The sequence below is a fragment of the Apis cerana genome, linkage group LG1, assembly GCF_029169275.1.
Source record: "Apis cerana isolate GH-2021 linkage group LG1, AcerK_1.0, whole genome shotgun sequence".
Taxonomy (NCBI): domain Eukaryota; kingdom Metazoa; phylum Arthropoda; class Insecta; order Hymenoptera; family Apidae; genus Apis; species Apis cerana.
This window is the reverse complement of record NC_083852.1, coordinates 18076801-18095352: the sequence shown is the minus strand read 5'-3', so window position 1 is coordinate 18095352 and position 18552 is coordinate 18076801. Positions and strand designations below refer to the sequence as shown.

At 23.1% G+C, this 18552-nt stretch overlaps 7 protein-coding genes across 14 annotated transcripts; 3 read left to right on the top strand and 4 right to left on the bottom strand.

Moving 5' to 3' along the window:
• Positions 1–928: 928 nt before the first annotated feature.
• Positions 929–2608, bottom strand: LOC107994014 (ras-related protein Rab-39B). Of its 2 annotated transcripts, none has more exons than XM_017050732.3 (3): positions 2466–2608; positions 1855–1964; positions 929–1754 (listed from the first exon to the last, which is right to left on the bottom strand). In XM_017050732.3, exons 1-3 carry the CDS (start codon positions 2571–2573, stop codon positions 1316–1318), a joined length of 657 nt encoding a protein of 218 aa, XP_016906221.1. In that variant the 5' UTR covers positions 2574–2608; the 3' UTR covers positions 929–1315. The 2 variants fall into 2 exon arrangements, with proteins under 2 accessions (XP_016906221.1, XP_061943255.1); XM_062087271.1 differs by lacking the exon at positions 2466–2608 and adding an exon at positions 2261–2395.
• Positions 2609–3022: 414 nt separating this feature from the next.
• Positions 3023–5415, top strand: LOC107994009 (adenylyltransferase and sulfurtransferase MOCS3). 3 transcript variants are annotated; one of them, XM_062087268.1, is made up of 6 exons: positions 3023–3292; positions 3509–3728; positions 3910–4123; positions 4201–4499; positions 4565–5029; positions 5108–5415. In XM_062087268.1, the coding sequence occupies exons 2-6, from the start codon at positions 3551–3553 to the stop codon at positions 5257–5259; spliced, it is 1308 nt and encodes a 435-aa protein (XP_061943252.1). In that variant the 5' UTR covers positions 3023–3292; positions 3509–3550; the 3' UTR covers positions 5260–5415. The 3 variants fall into 3 exon arrangements, with proteins under 3 accessions (XP_061943252.1, XP_016906216.1, XP_016906215.1); XM_017050727.3 differs by having other exon boundaries at positions 3023–3728; positions 3949–4123; XM_017050726.3 differs by having other exon boundaries at positions 3023–3728.
• Positions 5280–8318, bottom strand: LOC107994010 (probable galactose-1-phosphate uridylyltransferase). 4 transcript variants are annotated; one of them, XM_017050728.2, is made up of 7 exons: positions 8285–8318; positions 6937–6993; positions 6690–6859; positions 6370–6575; positions 6065–6293; positions 5757–5973; positions 5280–5674 (listed from the first exon to the last, which is right to left on the bottom strand). In XM_017050728.2, the coding sequence occupies exons 1-7, from the start codon at positions 8307–8309 to the stop codon at positions 5427–5429; spliced, it is 1152 nt and encodes a 383-aa protein (XP_016906217.1). In that variant the 5' UTR covers positions 8310–8318; the 3' UTR covers positions 5280–5426. The 4 variants fall into 4 exon arrangements, with proteins under 4 accessions (XP_016906217.1, XP_016906218.1, XP_061943254.1 ...); XM_017050729.3 differs by lacking the exon at positions 8285–8318 and adding an exon at positions 7539–7680; XM_062087270.1 differs by lacking the exon at positions 8285–8318 and adding an exon at positions 7192–7333.
• LOC107994013 (proteasome subunit alpha type-6) lies at positions 8277–9547 on the top strand. The gene is made up of 5 exons (XM_017050731.3): positions 8277–8396; positions 8559–8653; positions 8746–8827; positions 8925–9354; positions 9443–9547. The coding sequence occupies exons 1-5, from the start codon at positions 8321–8323 to the stop codon at positions 9498–9500; spliced, it is 741 nt and encodes a 246-aa protein (XP_016906220.1). The 5' UTR covers positions 8277–8320; the 3' UTR covers positions 9501–9547.
• Positions 9531–10517, bottom strand: LOC107994015 (probable small nuclear ribonucleoprotein Sm D2). Of its 2 annotated transcripts, none has more exons than XM_017050733.3 (3): positions 10378–10517; positions 9919–10174; positions 9531–9849 (listed from the first exon to the last, which is right to left on the bottom strand). In XM_017050733.3, coding segments are annotated over exons 1-3 (363 nt in total). In that variant the 5' UTR covers positions 10380–10517; the 3' UTR covers positions 9531–9744. The 2 variants fall into 2 exon arrangements, with proteins under 2 accessions (XP_016906222.1, XP_028520701.1); XM_028664900.2 differs by having other exon boundaries at positions 10366–10505.
• Positions 10515–11981, top strand: LOC107994011 (rRNA-processing protein UTP23 homolog). The gene is made up of 4 exons (XM_017050730.3): positions 10515–10653; positions 10734–10914; positions 11154–11386; positions 11488–11981. Exons 2-4 carry the CDS (start codon positions 10795–10797, stop codon positions 11915–11917), a joined length of 783 nt encoding a protein of 260 aa, XP_016906219.1. The 5' UTR covers positions 10515–10653; positions 10734–10794; the 3' UTR covers positions 11918–11981.
• LOC107994008 (enhancer of mRNA-decapping protein 4) lies at positions 11970–18410 on the bottom strand. The gene is made up of 9 exons (XM_017050725.3): positions 17945–18410; positions 17759–17834; positions 17141–17346; positions 16688–17061; positions 16341–16609; positions 14628–16258; positions 14344–14551; positions 13985–14275; positions 11970–13889 (listed from the first exon to the last, which is right to left on the bottom strand). The coding sequence occupies exons 2-9, from the start codon at positions 17809–17811 to the stop codon at positions 13700–13702; spliced, it is 3222 nt and encodes a 1073-aa protein (XP_016906214.2). The 5' UTR covers positions 17812–17834; positions 17945–18410; the 3' UTR covers positions 11970–13699.
• Between the last annotated feature and the right edge of the window lie 142 nt (positions 18411–18552).

Genomic DNA, 18552 nt, shown 5'->3' with positions numbered 1-18552 from the left:
CTTAAGAATATAGAAATATTTATGTTCTTAATTTTTATCTTGAAAGTTAGAAATTTATACTATTTTTAAGAGATTGATATGAAAAAGTGTAAAACGTACCATTCAATAAAAAATGGTTATATTAAAAATATACTAGATTATATAAATTGTATTCTATTCAAACTGACATATTATATTTTATGATAGAAATATAACAAAACAGTTATTTATTAGTTCATAGTAATTAAATTAAGATACATATTTTTTATTTTATATATAACAAAATTTAATATTTTCAAAAAATCATATGATATATACAAAATATATATATATGTATTAAAACATTATTGTTTTAAAATTAGAACATACAATATCATACTTTATTTTTTCTTTTCTCATCCTCTGCCTTTCTTTATAAATGTTTTATAAATTAAAAATATTATAATTAGTGACATGTTACTTTATTTGGCTTTAATTAAATATGAATATATATATAATATAATATGATAATTATATATATATATATATATATATATAATATAATATATTATATATAATATATTATATATATATATATATATATATATATATATATATTATATATATGAATATATTAATTTGGTTTTTTATATGATATTATCACAAATTGTGATATTAACAGAAAAAAATATAGTTCAAGAAATAATGAATTAGTATAATTGATATAAATATTTCATTAATTTTCAAAATTTCATTTTCACATAAAACACAATCTACAAATATTTATATTTTAAAAACTTTTTTTAATTTATACTATATTTATTATAAATAAATAATAACTTTATATCTTCTAAAAATTTTGCTACAACATTTGAATGATGATTTTGACAAAAAAGCACAGCCGTCATTTGCTTTATTAAAACAAAATCATTAATTTATAATAAAAATATATAAAAATACTATAGCTAAATTAATATTATGAACATGAATTTTTATTATACTTAAATATTTTGGATCTTAAATAAGATAGAAAACAGTCCTGGTTCAATGTCTATGTGTTTCAGAGATATATAATCATTTTGTTTATACAAGCTATGTACAAAATCTAATCAAAATTTATACACATTTTTTAAATTTATTATAAACTTTTCTTTTAAAATAAGAATGCAGTGAAATATAATTTTTAAAAAATAGAATTTTCTTCTTTTTTTATCAAATAAAATTATTAAAAAAATTTTAATCATTTTAGTGTCAAGAATAATTCACAAAAAAGTTTAAGAAACAAATTCTATTACATATATAATAGTAACACTGCATTCTAAATATTATTATTCTTTATAACAAATTAAAATTTAACTTAACAACAAGAACTTTTTGCAGGTTCTGCTTCGACTAGATTAAAATCTAAACCACCAGGTCTAGCAAATCCAGTTTTTATTCCATCCCAACCATCTTCTACCTTGTATTCACCAGTTTGTATTCTATTATAAACTTCCTGAGTAACTGTTCGAAATGCCTCTTCAACATTAACTCCAGTTTTTGCACTGGTTTCAATGTGATGTACTCCATGTTCATCAGCAAAAGCTCTTGCTTCTTCCTTTGAAACTTCTCGTCTACTTCCATTGGTAACTAAATCTAATTTACAACCTACCAATGCAAATACAGGACGATGTGGTTCAATATGTCTACGAGCATCCATCATCCATTGAGGAATATGTTCAAAACTTGCTCTATTACAAACATCATATACAAGCAAGGCTCCAACAGAGTTTCTATAGTAGGATTTTGTAATTGACCTATTTAATTATGATTTTATTGATTATATTTCTAATTATCTATATTTCTCTCTATTTTCTTAATAATTATTAAAAATTTGAAAAAAAAAAAGTAATATACCTAAATCTTTCTTGGCCAGCAGTATCCCATAATTGTAATTTTATTCTTGTTCCATCTTTTACTTCAATTAATCTAGCAAAAAAATCTACTCCTACTGTTGGATCTGAAAGCTAAAACAAAATATTATTGTATATTTTCTATATTCACTAAATATAAATGTAATATTTTTAATTATATAGCTTTATATAAAAACAAAAGATATATATTTTTAATCAAATTATATACTTTTGTTAATTAGTTAATATTTATTTGTTTATTAACCTATTAATATATATGATTAAATACTGAAATTAAATTCATTATTCACTATTACAAAAAAATGTATAAATAACATTATATCATAATATTTTTGCATTATTTTAAATTTATCATTTTAAAAATAATAATATATATAAATTTAATTAACTTTAATATACGTAAATATTATTAGATCCACAAATTGGAAATATTCCAACAACATAAAATCTATCTTAATATCGAATTTAATATCAATTGCGACTTAAAATTAATATATCAAAAATTATGAAAAAAACAAAACGTAATAGCTTTACTATTTTTTAAAATTATTTTTTATCATCAATGTTGATAGTATGGTTAGAGTCACTACGTACCTCTGCGAACTTCCCATCGGTAAAATATTTCAGCAATGAACTTTTTCCGACTGTACTGTCACCAATAAGTATTAGACGAAACTGATAGTCAAAAATTGGTTCCACCATCTTGATGTATATTATGAATAAAGTTCTTCACAAATAATACTCACTTTGTTACTTAAAAAATCATGGTTTTCCTATATACACTTGTCAAGAATCAGAACCTCGCTGACCGTGACATTAATCATCAACTTCCTACCTTTGCTCAAGACTGTACTGGTTTTATTGCGCACGACACTGTACAAATAAACACAGATCTCGCAGAGATCATTGAAATTGAGCATATCATAATTTTAACAAACTAGTAGTTTTTAATCGTTTCTGATATCATTACTTTTATTTCTTTAATTCCTTTAAATATTCACGAAGTTACACAATGCATCCAATGTATATTTACTGATTTGAACTTAAACCATCATAATTTAATTTATATTTAATATAAATAATGAAGATTAAAAAAAAATATTTTTTTATTTAATATTTAAATGAAATAAAAATTCATTTAAAAATAAATTCTAAGATTTAAACAAGTATGAAAAATATTTTTATTTTTATTACATTATTTATAATGATAAAAATTTCATTTTATCTACTACACTGTAAAGATTAAAAATTAAAAGATGATTAATCATTTTATAGACCAATATTGAAAATTAGTAGTGACTCAATAGCATCATTTACATCTTAGATGTGAAACTGAAAGTGTAGTATATATATACGTAAATTTAATACATTGTAAAATATTTAAAAATAAACAGTATCCATAATTAATAATAGAACACTAAGTATTATAGAATAATTATTTTTATTTTATTATTTATATTTTCTAATCAGTTATTTCTTATGTATACATACACATCTATTATCATTAACCTTTCGAACATCCATCTTTTAATAAATATTAATATAACCTAATTAAATGCATCTTTGATAGAAAAGATTTAAATTCAATTTTTTTTTAAAGTTTTTTATAGTATAATAATAATATTCAATTCATTCAGTTTCGTTCATTCAGTTCATTTTAAAAATTTTATTTTACGAAAATGAATGAGAAAAAATTGATTGATGAAATTATTGAATTACGTGAATTATTACGCATAAAGGAAGCTCAATTAGCTGCTCTAAGGCGCGAAAGACAAACTTTACAAGATTATGGCTTAAGTAATGAAGAAATCTTAAGATATAGTAGACAAATTTTTTTGCCAGAAATTGGCATTAAAGGTGTATAACTTATTCATAAATAATTAAAATATATTATTGAATGATGAATAGGATAAATGATTAATAAATGATTTTCATTTTCAATATTTAATATTTTCTGTTAAATATATATTTTTAATTCTATATATGAAAAATAAAAATTCTATTCTTCAATTATAATATTTTTATTGCATACTTATAGGTCAAATAAAATTAAAAAATAGTGCAATATTAATCGTAGGAGCAGGTGGACTTGGATGTCCTGCTGCATTATATTTAGCATCTGCTGGTGTTGGACATATTGGTATTATTGACTATGATGATATTGAGATTAATAATCTTCATAGACAATTATTATATACAGAATCAAATATTGGAATATCAAAAGCAAATGCTGCTGTAGAAACTCTTAATCGGTATTTGTAAATCAATGTAATATGCATAAATTTTATGATCAATTAATAATGTTTAATTGAACATATATCAATTTTAGTTTGAATAGTACCATTAAAGTAATTCCATACAAAATTCAACTAGATAGTAATAATGCTTTGGATATAATAAAAAGTTATGATGTAATATTAGATGCTACTGATAATGTAGCCACACGTTATTTATTGAATGACGCATGTGTTCTAAATAATAAACCTCTGGTATCTGGATCAGCATTAAAATTTGAAGGTCATTTATCTGTTTTTAATTATAATGGACCTTGCTATAGATGTATATTTCCTAAACCTCCTCCTCCAGAAACAGTAACAAATTGTGGGGATGGAGGTGTTTTTGGTCCAGGTATATGCGATTATTTTTATTATATTTTCTCATGAAAAAATATTCATTACTTGATTTAACTGCAGCCGTTGGCACAATTGGTATCCTACAAGCATTAGAAGCTCTGAAGATTGTACTCGATCTTCCGTGTATATTATCTGGTCAACTTCTATTATTTGATGGACTAGAAACGAAGTTTCGCAATATCAGTTTACGTGCTAAAAATGTAAACTGTGTCGTTTGCGGTGATCATCCAACTATACACAAATTAATTGATTATGAACAATTTTGTGGTGCAAAAGCAAATGATAAAAATCCAAACTTAAATTTATTAAAAAAAGAAGAAAGAATAAGTGTGGAAGAATATAACATAATGAAAGTAGACGCGAAAGCTCATATTTTAATCGATGTACGTTCAGCGGAAGAATTTGAAATTTGTCATTTAAAAAATTCTATAAATATACCATTGAATGATATTAATAATGATGAAAAAATAAATTTTATAAAAAATAAAATTCAAGAAATGCAAAAACAATATGATAAAACTACTTGTAAGTGTATCTTAATTATAATATATATTAAATTATAAATAATTATAAATATATTAAATTTATATATTTTCATTCTAGTATACGTTATATGTAGAAGGGGAAATGATTCACAAAAAGCTGTAATAAATCTTCAGACTGTGTTTAAAGAAAGTAATTTAGAAATAAAAGATATTATTGGTGGCATTCATGCTTGGAGTAAAAAAATTGATTGTACAATTCCTATATATTAACTGTGCAAAATTGTAACTACTTATTACAATATCCATTGATTTTTATTCATATAATTAATATATGTATAATTAAGTAATGTTCAATATTACACTTTTATAAATAATATATATATGAATAACATATATATTTATAAAAATATATAGTTATATATAAAATGTGAATTGATTTATTTAGAATATTTTTCTATTTCACAATTAGTTAAACTTGTTTCTGGATGTTTATAATGAGAATCTGATAAAGTTCTTAATTTTTCTGCTGCTCGTTCTGGTGTTAAATCTCTTTGGGCTTGTGCAAGAAGTTCATATCCAACCATATGTTTTTTTACAGTAGCTGAACGCAACAAAGGAGGTAAATAAATTCCATGAAATGTCCAGTAAGGATAATCTTGTTTTACATATGGACCAGTTGGTGCACCTTTAAAAAAGTTTTAAATGAAATATAAAAATTAAAAGTATCAAAAACTTTTTAAATAAATACATATAATAATTAAATATACCATGCCAACCCATAGAATAGGGAAATGAACAATGGAATAAATTATCATATTTAGTACATAAAATTTTCATAATAACAGCTAATGATTCTTGTTGACTTTCTGTTAAATCTTGCATTCTAGATATTTGTTTTTTGGGTAATACCATAGTTTCATAAGGCCATATTGCCCAAAATGGTACTAAAACTACCCAATCTCGATTATCTAATACAATGCGTTCCTATAATATAAATTGTGTTTAAATTTTATGAAATTTGAATTAAAATATTTTAAAGATTCAAATTTAAAATTCTATTAATATTATTTTTTACCTTTTTAAAAAGCTCTTTTTGCACATAATCTATAAGAAGTGGTTTCTTATTGCGATTATAATAATCACTGAGAAATCTATCCTTTATTTTAGCTTCATTTGGTAAAAATGAACTAGCCCAAATTTGACAATGAGGATGAGCATTGCTACATCCCATTAAAGCACCACGATTTTCAAATATTTGTACCCAAGTCCATTTTTCTCCCAACTCAAGCATTTCAAAAATCCATCTAATTTAAATATTTATTAGATATTCATTGTAAATATAATTATCCTAATATTATAAAATAAATATATTCAATATACCTTTTAATCACTTCTTTAATTTCAGAAATTTTCATAAGTGCTATTGTTACATTTGATTTTGGATGAAAACACATTACTTTACAAATACCTCTAGCAGCATCCATTTGAAATAATTCATCTTCTGATTTTGATGGGCTGGGAACTGATTCCAATAATGCAGGAAAGTCATTAATGAATGAATATGTATTTTCATATATTGGAGTTATCTAAAAAACATAAAAAATTTAATATTAAAATAAAAGATATATATAATTTCTTTCATTAATTATTTTTCAACTTAATAAAATATAAAAACACATAAGAATTATCAAAAATATCACCTGTCCACTAGCTCTAATATTGCCTGGACAAAGTGGATTATTAGGGTCATAATCTGGAAGATCTTCTTCTACATTTGATTCAATTTGTCCTCCCCATGGTCGTTTCATTCGATGTGGTGATACTAATACCCATTCTCCCTTTAAAGGATTGTATCGAATATGTTGATGTTCTATAAAATATTGATCTAATAGTTGAAACATAGAACTAAATTTGAAGAAATTTCTTCATAAGAACGAAAATTCTAACCAGTAGGATCAAATTTTTCTCTTAATTCTTCGCCATTTCTTAGGCTTGCTTTGTCATCTGAAAATTAATATAAATATAAAAAATTCAAGAAAAATTATGTTTATATTATATTAATGCATTAAATTATAAAATAATTTATTTAATAAAATTATATTAAAGTTTATTTTATTAAAATATTATTAAAAATAAACTTTCAAATAATCAAAATATTATGTAAAAATATTTGTTTTAATAATATATATATACATTACTTACAATTTTGAAATACTATAAATCGTGATATAAATTTAAATTATATTATATATAATTTCATTTTAAATCATAATCATAAATAATATACAATTGATTCATGCGAGCTTCGTTTTCATTTTGATCGTATAATAAATATAATATAATAAATATAACTGTAAAAATTATAATTAATATAAAATCTACTGTAGAAAATAAAAAAAACTCGTGGGAAATCATATGACTGATGCTTATGCTTTTCAAAAATTTATTTAAAAAATATTATATGATCAATAATATATAATTGATTATCTTTTATAAATATTTTATTTAAAAATTTGTCTAAAAATTAATTAGAATTAAAATATTTTTACCTATTGATGTAGACATTTGTTTTTTGTTAAGAAGTGTGGCTTAAGTGATTTATTAGCGTACTGGAAAATTTCTATCAGTAATAATTTAAGAAGTAATTTATGATAACATTGCTTACGAAATCTAATGTTCAATGTATGTATATATCAATGTGTATCATATATTACGTATTACATGTATAAACTTAATTAAATTCGATCTTAATCAAAACAAATTTAAATATTAAAAAATATCTTACAAATTATTTATAATAAAACATATATGAATAATTATATACATACATATACACACACACACATATATATTTATTTATTGACAATATATATACATTAAAATTATATATTGTCAATAAAAAAAATTCAATTTAAATTATTCTTTTTTTAATAAAAAGGTTTTTTAAAGATTTATTAAAAAATTTAGTTATATATACTTTTAAAAATATAAATATTTTTAACAAAGTTGAATATTTTCAAAATCTATTTAAAATTAATTATTATTTAAAATTTAAGTTAATAATATTTAAAATTTTTTTTTTAATTAAAATACAATTTTATATAAATTTTTATATAAAGAAAAACAAATATATTCATATTATAAATATAATTCATAAGTAATTGTAAAAAGTTTTTCAAAAATCGATTTACGTATTTGATTTTAATTTGATTTTTTTAATGAATAAGTTTAATATTTAATGTAAACTATCTTAATGTATGGCTTGCATGATTTGACATTTCGAAAAGTTACTTACAACTTTTAAATACGACCATTAACATTATTTGCAAATATGGCGCGAGGTAGTAGTGCTGGTTTTGATAGACATATTACAATTTTTTCACCAGAAGGACGGCTTTACCAAGTAGGTAAGATTTATGAAAATATTTTATAATAAAATATAATTAATTTAATATTACTAATATATTTTAAACTATTAATTCTTATATTAATTCTCTAAGCGAGAATTATGACATGGCGTGACCTGCAATTTTGAACCTTTTTGAATGTAATTAATGAATATTTTACAGAATATGCATTTAAAGCAATAAATCAAGGTGGTTTAACATCTGTTGCGGTGAAAGGTGTCGATACCGCCGTTTTTGCGACACAAAAGAAAGTGCCTGTAAGATAACCTCTATTAATTTGTTTCCAACAGTTCTTTGTAATATTATACTATTATTCTTTTGTAATTTATATAAAAATATTTATTTATAGGATAAATTACTTGATGCTTCTAGTGTTACTCATATTTTTCAACTTACTGAACATATTGGTTGCCTTGTAACAGGCATGATAGGTAAAACTTCAAAAAAGAAAATTATAATAATAATTAGTAATAAAAAAGTATATAAAATATTTCTTTTTTAAATATATTTTTATATTGTATATTTTAGCTGATAGCAGATCTCAAGTTCAACGTGCAAGATATGAAGCAGCTCATTTTAAATATAAATACGAATATGAAATTCCTGTAGATGCATTATGCAAACGTATTGCTGATATCAGTCAAGTTTATACACAAAATGCAGAGATGCGGCCTCTTGGATGCTCTATGATGCTCATTTCATATGATAAAGAAAAAGGTCCTTGTGTTTATAAAGCTGATCCTGCTGGATATTATTGTGGTTATAGAGCTATTTCTGTTGGTGCTAAACAAACTGAAGCTAATTCTTATCTTGAGAAAAAATTAAAAAAAAAACAAAATTATGATCATGATGAAACAATACAGTTAGCAATTACATGTTTATCTACTGTTTTATCAGTAGATTTTAAGCCAACAGAAATAGAAGTTGGTGTGGTATCAAAAGATAATCCTAAATTTCGGTAAATATATCATGATCTTATTATTTTTATTTTATTTATATAATCATCATAAATAACTAATATATATGTTTTATATTTTATATTTCAGAACTCTAACAGAACAAGAAATTGATAAGCATCTTACTGCAATTGCTGAAAAAGATTAATGATTTTATGTATAATTCATTACAAATAAATATCATATCTTACTTAATTTTATTTTATTTTAATATTTTTAATATAAAAAAAACATATTTTATTAAATTCAAGATGTAAATATTGATACGAAAATTATACATTTATAATTTAAATTTATTAAGAAATTTATTTGAAATTTTTATTTTTCATTTATAGTAAATAATTATAAGTAATAAGTTACAGTAGAGTTTTAAAGTGAATTTATTTGTAAAATTATTTTCCTGATGCTGTTGCTAATGGGTTCCGTAGAACTAGAATTACAGAATCACCTCTTAGAAACATCTTAGAAATAAATCTATCCTTGTTTACTGGTTTTGCCTAGTCAAAAATTTATTAATATTTTATTTTATATTATATTTTTAATTCTTATAATAATATATTAATTACCTTTTTTTTTCCTTTTCCAGTACGAGGAAGTTCAGTCCACATTTCTTTTACATTTTCTAAAACCATATTGCAATGCCTATCAAATGCTTTTACTCTTCCTAATAATTTTTTATTATTTCTACAATTAATTAAGACTTGTGTATTATTTTTTACAGATTGTGTTAATACTGAGAGTGGTCCAGTATTAAATTCTTCTTCTTCTCTTTTTGCTAATTCCTCAGGAGTCATTTCAGATTTTGGTTTAGTTAAAGAAGACCTAAAAATAGAAATTAAAAGTTATAAAATAAAAATTAGAAATCTGAAATAGAAAAATGTTAATATTATTTTAAAAAAATATCATTTTAAATAACATTCATTTATTAAAAATATCAAATAAATAATGATAAAATAAGGTTATGTATTTCAATACATATAAATGTATAAAATTAAAACAATAAAAAATATTACATAAATATTTACATTCTGATGAAATTTTTTTATAGGTAAAAATAAAATATTTTTTTTTTTTAAGCAATATTATCACGATATAATATTTGAGTTTTAAAATTAATAAACGATACACTTTGAATAATGTTGCCCCTTTCGTTTACTGAATGAAATAGGTTATGTTTCTTACACTATTTAGCAAATTGAGAAACACATTGAGAAATGATTTTTATAACATACCTTTATAAGTGTATATTTTGTATATTAAGAATAAAAATAAGTGAAAATAATAAAAAATGAATTAAAAAAGTATTTTTTAAAAAGAAAAATTTATTTAAATTTAATTTAATTATTTAAAATTTTTAATATTTTATATTTTAATATTTCAGAGGTTATAAAAGTATCGATATATATCATAACAAAGTAGTATATTTTTAAAGAAATAGCAATATGAAATCAACTCGTCAGAAAAAGGCTAGAAAAAATTTAGGTTTTTTTATTAATAATTTCAAATTTAGATCGCCGTTTCAAGTTCTTATTGATGGTACATTTGCTTTGGCTGCTTTAGAGGTTTGTATCTAAATATAATCTTATATATTTTAATATCTTAATATTTTTTAATTAAAATTAACAATTTTATTATCTAAATTGGAGATGAGTAGAAGATATATATATAATTTAATATAAAAAAATTAATATAAAAAAATTTAATATAAAAAATATTTAATATAAAAAAATAGACATATATATATATATATGTATATATATATACATATATATATTTACTTTTTGATATATTTGTTTTTTAGAATAAATTTAATATACAAGATCAATTATCAAAATATTTCCAATCTGATATAAAATTATTAACTACGCCATGTATAATTTTGGAAACAGAAAAATTAAGTTCATTTTCAAAAGCAGTTAGTGGTGCTATGCAAATAGTTAAACAATATCCTATACATAAATGTGGACATGAAAAATATTCAATTAGTGGTACAAAATGTTTACAATCTATGATTGGAAGAAATAACTTATTTAGGTATAATATATTTATAATATTAATAAATATACATTTGTATTTACATACATGCACACACACACACATATATATATATATATATATTATATTATATTTTTCAGATATATTATAGCTACACAAGATAGAGATCTTCAGGATAGTTTAAGAAAAATTCCAGGTGTTCCAATAATATATTTACATGGTAAAGCACCAACATTGGAAGCACCTTCACAAGCTAGCCATAAATATGCTGAAAATATTCGTAAAGGACTAGGAATGACTGAGAGAGAAAAAGAAAATATTAAAATATTAAAAGAAGCAGCTGGAATAATAGAAAAAGCAGAAGTAAAATTTAAAAAAAAGAAAAAAAAAGGCCCAAATCCTCTTAGTTGTTTAAAAAAAAAGAAAAAAACACAAACAAATATTTTAAAAAATACCAATGAGAAAAATTCTGGTAAAGTTAAAAAAAGAACAAAAATAAAAATAGCAGCACATATTAAAGAAGCATTAGTTGCAGAAATAAATAAAAATAAACTAGAAAAAGCAAAATGAGTTGAAAATAAATATTTGTTCAAAAAACTTGTATATGAATAAATTATTAAAATTATTCCATTAATTTTTTTATTTATTTTTTTTAATTTATAAAATTTAAATAAATAGAATATTGCAACATAGATTTATGAATTCATCATATAGATCATAAATATAAATATATTATTTTATTTTTAATTCTTATAGTAAATATATAAAATATTATACACAACTATATTATTTATGCTTAATAAAATTACAATCAAAGATTTTCATATACATTATAAATTGTTTCAACAATTTTTATACAATATTAATATTAAAATTTGCTAAATTATTTAATTTTTTTATTGCGAATACATGTCATTATTTTTTATATTTTTAAATATTTTACTTTTTATAATATGCAAATAATATTAAGAATTACATATAATAAAAATAATAAGAGAAAAAAAATAAGTAGAATCATATATACTATATTCATATATATACTACTTTTGATTTAATATTTAATTATATTATATAAGGAACACAATGTAAATTTGGAACTAGGAACTTTTATATATAGCTAGTGTATATAAATATATAAATACAAGAAAAATATAAATGCATATTATTACATATTATTTACATTCTTTGAAGAATTATAAACTGTGAATATAGAAGATGTGTGTATATATATATATATCATTTTATCATTGATATATCGATACATATATTGATATATTGATATATATATCATTGATGTAAAACATTTTGTTTATATGCTTATACACATGCTCATTGTGTTAATTATTAAAATATAACGAAATTACCCCATTTATTAATATATATATTATAAAATTTGAGATACAACTTATTCATTTTAAAATGTTTATTTTTTCATAGTAAGAAATATAGAATATTTTGGTTTATTACATTACATTTAGCAGTATATTCAATAAAAGAAAATACGGAAGAAATAGAGATAAAATAAAATTATATAGAACAGAAATATTTCAATACATATAGTTTTCAAACACAGAATTTATGAAATTTTTTTTGTTAGAAAAAAAGTCATTAAAGCTTATAATTTAAATCTAATTAAAATTTAACAGGCTACTTTTTTCGTGCATATGAAAAGTTTTATGTGTATCATACAATATGTCATGAAATGCATTATCTATATATTAATACAAAGTCAATATTTAGGAAAATTAAGAGAATATATGTTAATTATATTTAAATTCTATTTTTTAAAATTTCGCTTTAAATGTGAAAACATTACATAGTTTAATTTTACAAGAAAATACTATTTAAGAAATGTAATTATAATAATTAAAAATAAATTTCTTTTGTGTATCATACAAATTATAAAAGAACTTTCTTAATATCAGTCAATATACTAGTAATTCATAAAATTTTTTATTGATAATTAATAAAATAATAATTTAAATTCCTTAAGTTGTGTGTCATTTTAATGACATTCTTATTTATATCACGCTTTTTACTTATTATGTATAATACACTTACATAATATTTATAATCAAGAAAATAATCTTCTGTTAAACTCTTTTGTTCTTCAATATTTCGTAAACGTATATACTTTATGAAAAATTAAATTATAAAAACAGATTTTTTGAAATTGTGTTAACTGCTAATAACTTCGTACAATATTTTTTTCATATTCTATGTAAATTACTGCCAGTCTTAAACAGGAAGATAATGTGAATATTACTTTCAGATAATATTAAAGTATTTTTTTAAACAAAACATATAAAATCTCGTGTCAGTGCGTTTTCTCTATTCCATATGTATATAACATCAAGGTTGTTGATTTAAAAGCGCACGTGCAGCCATAGCTAACATTTTCATACGTCGAGTAGAACTATGATTTGGATTTGCTGCAACAAAAGCAGCTAACTGTGTTTGTAATGTCATTAATACGGTACCCATATGCTCTCGTGTCACTGGATCGTTCGGATCTAAATTTAATATTGCTTCTTCAAGCCACCTAATAAATAATAATAAAAAAATCAAATTAAAATTTAAATTTAATTAAAATTAAAATTTAAATATATTCAGTAAAATATATTCATGAAAAATTACCTATGTTTAAGCTCCGTACGATGTCCTAAATCTGCAGATAATTGTTGTACAAGTGAGAGAATTACAGGTTGTTGTAAAATACATCTTGTACCTTGACCCTGAGGTCCCACAGAAGAAAATACTCTGGCGGGTTCTGTTTTTTCACAAACTAATACTACCAAACCTAAATCACTAGCACTTAAAGCTTGTTGAAAAGCAGCATTTAATTGTCCTCTTTGAAGAAGAGATATAACTCGTGCTTGAGCATCGGCGACTGCTGAGACTGGTATAGCAGGTGTAGTAGCTCGAGAGCTATAAATATACATTAAATTAATATCATTCTTTAATAAAAATTAATGTAATACTTATATTTCACTTACCGTGCATTTGTAATCTCTGTTAATTGTTGATTTAAATTATCTCTAATAGAATCACGAATTGTACGTATCGTTCCTTCTTGTAGAATAATTAAACCTCTATTTAATTCTGTTTGTAATTCTTCACGAACTAAAGCAGATAATGCTTCACTTTGTTGTTCATTTCGTTGTTGATATTGCTTATCTGCAATTGCATCCACATTTTGAAGATCTATAAAATAAAAGAAATATTTTATATAAAATATATGTATTGTAACATTTTCTTTAAATTATATAGAATATCTTACATTCACGAGTACCCCTGATAAAAACATCTTGTACTTGTCTGAACATCGTTTGACATGCTTTTTCCATTCCAGGTAAAAGAACATTTGTAAAGGCTTCTTTAAATGCTGCATCTAATGCTGGTTTTGCTGCATTTACTGCAGCCACAGCAAGTGTATCTTTTATATGAGAACTATTAATTAAATCCGTTAAATTCTTCTTTAAGAGTTCATCCATTCGAGCTGAATCTAATCTAAGTTGATGCTTTAATGGTTCTACTGTGTCTTCAATAATACGTGGTAAAGTAGTTTCAATTTTATCTTTAATTGTTGTTTCAAGTGTCTTAAGAAATTCATGTTGACGAGCCATTTGGCTATATAATGTTTGTTCCAAGGTTGCATTTTGTTGTTGTGAAGCTCTTGCTAGAGCAGATTCTATTCGCGTCGAAATTGGTGTTTCTTGTCTTAATCTAGTCATTTCGGTGCGTAATTCTCTTAATTCTTGTCGTTGATTTTGAACTACTTCTAAAATTGATTCTATTTTACTTATTAATTCAAGAACATTTAATTTGCTTGTTGCTGACCAAGTAGTTTCTTCATTTTCTGCAATAGTTGATTCATCTTTTATTTTTTTTCTTTTTTCTTCTTCATTTGTAAAACCATCAGTTTCCTGCATTGCATGTCTGCTTACATCTTTTAATAATACCATCGGAATATTAGGCCAATCTTCATCAACAGTATTAGTAATTTCTGGTTTATTTTCGGTTTCTGGTTCTTCATTTGCTTTTGTAAGGGATAAAATTTCTCTTACTTCTCTAGATGGACTACTACCACTACTAGCAGGTGCTTGTTCTTCTAATTCGCTTGTAGCTAATGGTGGGTCTGTTGCATTTAAAGCCTGCACTGCTTGCGCAAGTGATGGACTAGCAGATAAGACTTTACCTAATTCTGGACTACTAGGACGAGAATCTAGTTCATTATTTTCTTTTTTGGCAGGAGAACTGAATGCATCAGGTGTCATTAAATTTAAGCCAGTATTATGATTCGTTGTTGCTTCAATTGTAGCAGATAAAGAACAATTTTCTTCACAATTTTCCCCTGAAATTCCATTGTGATTAACATTTCCCATATCTGGTAAGTCTTCAGAAAAGCCCAATGAATCATGAGTCAGTGTGTCCATGAGGCAGTTACCACTCACATGTGAGGCAGGTTTAAAAGCAATATGACATTCTTGCAATGATTTTGGTTGAACTAGATACATCCTGATGACAAGTTGCTCTTCTATATCATCTTCACAAGGACTTAAATCTTCAAGCGATTCACCAGTGGGACGTACTTTACATAGACCAGCGTCGACAATTCCAAAACTCAATATTGGATATGGGAGAAGAAATTCTGATATTGTACTTACTGATGTTAATGTATCCCCATTATCTTTTATAAGACTTAATATATATAGAACTTTATTGTAGATATCTGATAATAAAAGATATCCTGCACTAAGATCTAAGCCTGCTTTTAATACTGGTAATTTACCAGTAGAAGGCGTGGGTGCGAATTTAATAGTTTGTAAGCATGACCATACTTCACAAGACCAAACTTTCAATTCTGTGTTATTATCACATCCAGTTATAGCAAATCTCCAAAACTGAACTCTAAAAAATAAAATATAATTATAATGATTATTTTGTCAGTAATAAAATAAATTCAGTAATATTTTTTTTAAAAATTACTTACTCTGGATGATATGTTTTATGATCATCTAGGAAGAATAAGCAAGAAATAGGTCGTCCACCATGTGGTCTCCATTGATGTAAACAACGTGGTTGTGCTTGATTACCATGAGAATTACTATGTAAATAAACTTGAAAGAATTTTACTTCTCCATCAAAACTAGCTGTAGCTAAAGCTGTACCATCTGGACTGAATGTTGCTTCTATGATTGTATCAGAATGTTGATCAATTTCCAACATGCCTCCATTTTCCTTTACAGCTGGATCAGTTGCCTATCATTTAGTCAAACAGTTGGATACTTTGTTCATTTTGTATGGATTTTATAATCTGTAAGTAAGGTACACATTCACCTCTATTGATCTGAATCTTGCTGAAACAGTATTAACTGACCACAACTCTACTTTGGAACCCCGAGTTAGAACTAAAAGCTTTGAAACTCTATCTCCATCTGATGGTACATCTTCTGGAATATATGGACACCATATCACACGATGAGGAGACATATCTTCTGCATTTACTTGTAGTAATAAACTACATAATAGTTCAGATGGTGTTGATTCAATGGTATGTATGAAAAGGTTTCCCAAATAATCAACGCATGCTAAAATTGCATTTGAAACATGTGCAAATGCCAGATCTTGTATTGCAGCACGCATTCCTCTTAATAGAGCTCTTTGTTCCAATTCTTTATATACAACTCTAACCATACCTCCTCCATTACCAACTAAATAATATTATTTTTTTAAATTTAAAAAATATATATATAATAAAATAAATGCAACTTTAATTGAAATAAAGATTACCTTTTATACCATATGCTAAATATTTTCCAGACATATGAACAGCTAATAATTGGCCTGGATAAAAGTTATGTTCCCATGTAAAATCAACAATATTTTTTAGTTTCACCTTTGAACTACCATGATTATGCCCTCCTGGTGAAGGAATAACAGTAATATTGGTACCATATAATTCAATTGAATGTTGATTTTCTTGTCCAGTGAATTCTCTAAACATAAATTTATTTTTATGATACATATATAAAAAAAGTAATTGAAATAATAATAAAATAAAATAATAAAAATATTAAAATAATAATAATATAATATTTATAATGATACTTATAATAATAATAAAATAATTTTATTAACATTTAATAATGAAAATTATATAATTTAAATGAAAATTTAAAAATTTAGAATGATAATATATTATAATTAATATAAAGACAGATATATTATACTTATACTAAAATAAAAATATACTAAAATAAATAAAATAAAAATAGATCTATAGATAGAAATACCAAATTATTATTAGAAATTATTATAAAGAATAGAAACATGAAAATAAATATATTAATAAAAAAAACTATTAATAAAAATTTTATCGTTTATAATGAAAATTTAAAAAGTACGTACACTGTTTGCTGATAGTGAAGATGTCTTAGGTTATCCTCTCCTGTTTTGATCATTTTGACAAAAATTATAGCCTATCCTAAAAAGTAATAAAATTAATAAAATTTTAGCAATTAACGTACCGGAATTCAGATAAATCTAACCTCAGCCGGTGGCACGCCTGATAATGATATATTTGAGTAGTCTTACCTTTCGTGCATATATTTGCCGGATTGCGAAAATGTTTTTCCAATTATATGTTATTTACTTTAATAAATCATAGGTAAATTATTATTTTATTGATATAAATAAATAATATGCTTTATGGACATACTTTAATAAAATTATTAAAATCGAAATGTCAAGCAACCATCAGATACTTGTCAGAAAAACGAACCGGAAGTACAGTAACGATATTTTATCTACTTCGCGCTATGTGGCGCTTTACGCCATCTTAATTTTAAAGGTTTCAATTAGTATAAACATACATAATACATACATAATACATATTATATATACTTATTTATCTTTTAAATTATCAGCATAAAACGATTTTATATTTCTTTGTAAATAAATTATAAAGTATATTATTATATACTTTTTATATTATATTATATTATATTATATTATATATTTTTTATAATAATAATCTTTTAATTTATGATTATAATTATATAATAAAAAGTATGTACTATATGTACTTTTCGAATATTTTATGTTCACTATAAGATATAATATTTAATATTCTACATAAAATATTTAAATGAATACTCATAGGGAATTCTATATCGTAATTTACATTTTATTTGGTATAATAC

What these genes read in the sequence shown, in the direction of transcription:
- LOC107994009 (XM_062087268.1), top strand. Translation starts at nt 3,551, where the DNA reads ATGAATGAGAAAAAATTGATTGATGAAATTATTGAATTACGTGAATTA. An exon ending in GCTGTAGAAACTCTTAATCG is followed by an intron (nt 4,124 to 4,200) that starts GTATTTGTAAAT and finishes TATCAATTTTAG; the next exon opens with TTTGAATAGTACCATTAAAG. An exon ending in TGGAGGTGTTTTTGGTCCAG is followed by an intron (nt 4,500 to 4,564) that starts GTATATGCGATT and finishes ATTTAACTGCAG; the next exon opens with CCGTTGGCACAATTGGTATC.
- LOC107994014 (XM_017050732.3), bottom strand. Translation starts at nt 2,573, where the DNA reads ATGGTGGAACCAATTTTTGACTATCAGTTTCGTCTAATACTTATTGGT. An exon ending in CCGATGGGAAGTTCGCAGAG is followed by an intron (nt 1,965 to 2,465) that starts GTACGTAGTGAC and finishes ATTTTGTTTTAG; the next exon opens with CTTTCAGATCCAACAGTAGG. An exon ending in GCTGGCCAAGAAAGATTTAG is followed by an intron (nt 1,755 to 1,854) that starts GTATATTACTTT and finishes ATAATTAAATAG; the next exon opens with GTCAATTACAAAATCCTACT.
- LOC107994015 (XM_017050733.3), bottom strand. An exon ending in CTGGAAAAGGAAAAAAAAAG is followed by an intron (nt 9,850 to 9,918) that starts GTAATTAATATA and finishes ATTTTTGACTAG; the next exon opens with GCAAAACCAGTAAACAAGGA.
- LOC107994011 (XM_017050730.3), top strand. Translation starts at nt 10,795, where the DNA reads ATGAAATCAACTCGTCAGAAAAAGGCTAGAAAAAATTTAGGTTTTTTT. An exon ending in TTGCTTTGGCTGCTTTAGAG is followed by an intron (nt 10,915 to 11,153) that starts GTTTGTATCTAA and finishes TTTGTTTTTTAG; the next exon opens with AATAAATTTAATATACAAGA. An exon ending in GGAAGAAATAACTTATTTAG is followed by an intron (nt 11,387 to 11,487) that starts GTATAATATATT and finishes TATATTTTTCAG; the next exon opens with ATATATTATAGCTACACAAG.
- LOC107994010 (XM_017050728.2), bottom strand. Translation starts at nt 8,309, where the DNA reads ATGTTAATGGTCGTATTTAAAAGTT. An exon ending in AATGGTCGTATTTAAAAGTT is followed by an intron (nt 6,994 to 8,284) that starts GTAAGTAACTTT and finishes ATTAATTTTCAG; the next exon opens with ATGACAAAGCAAGCCTAAGA. An exon ending in AGAAAAATTTGATCCTACTG is followed by an intron (nt 6,860 to 6,936) that starts GTTAGAATTTTC and finishes AATATTTTATAG; the next exon opens with AACATCAACATATTCGATAC.
- LOC107994013 (XM_017050731.3), top strand. Translation starts at nt 8,321, where the DNA reads ATGGCGCGAGGTAGTAGTGCTGGTTTTGATAGACATATTACAATTTTT. An exon ending in AGGACGGCTTTACCAAGTAG is followed by an intron (nt 8,397 to 8,558) that starts GTAAGATTTATG and finishes AATATTTTACAG; the next exon opens with AATATGCATTTAAAGCAATA. An exon ending in CCTTGTAACAGGCATGATAG is followed by an intron (nt 8,828 to 8,924) that starts GTAAAACTTCAA and finishes TGTATATTTTAG; the next exon opens with CTGATAGCAGATCTCAAGTT.
- LOC107994008 (XM_017050725.3), bottom strand. Translation starts at nt 17,811, where the DNA reads ATGATCAAAACAGGAGAGGATAACCTAAGACATCTTCACTATCAGCAA. An exon ending in TTTAGCATATGGTATAAAAG is followed by an intron (nt 17,062 to 17,140) that starts GTAATCTTTATT and finishes AATATTATTTAG; the next exon opens with TTGGTAATGGAGGAGGTATG. An exon ending in TATCAGGGGTACTCGTGAAT is followed by an intron (nt 14,552 to 14,627) that starts GTAAGATATTCT and finishes TTTATTTTATAG; the next exon opens with ATCTTCAAAATGTGGATGCA.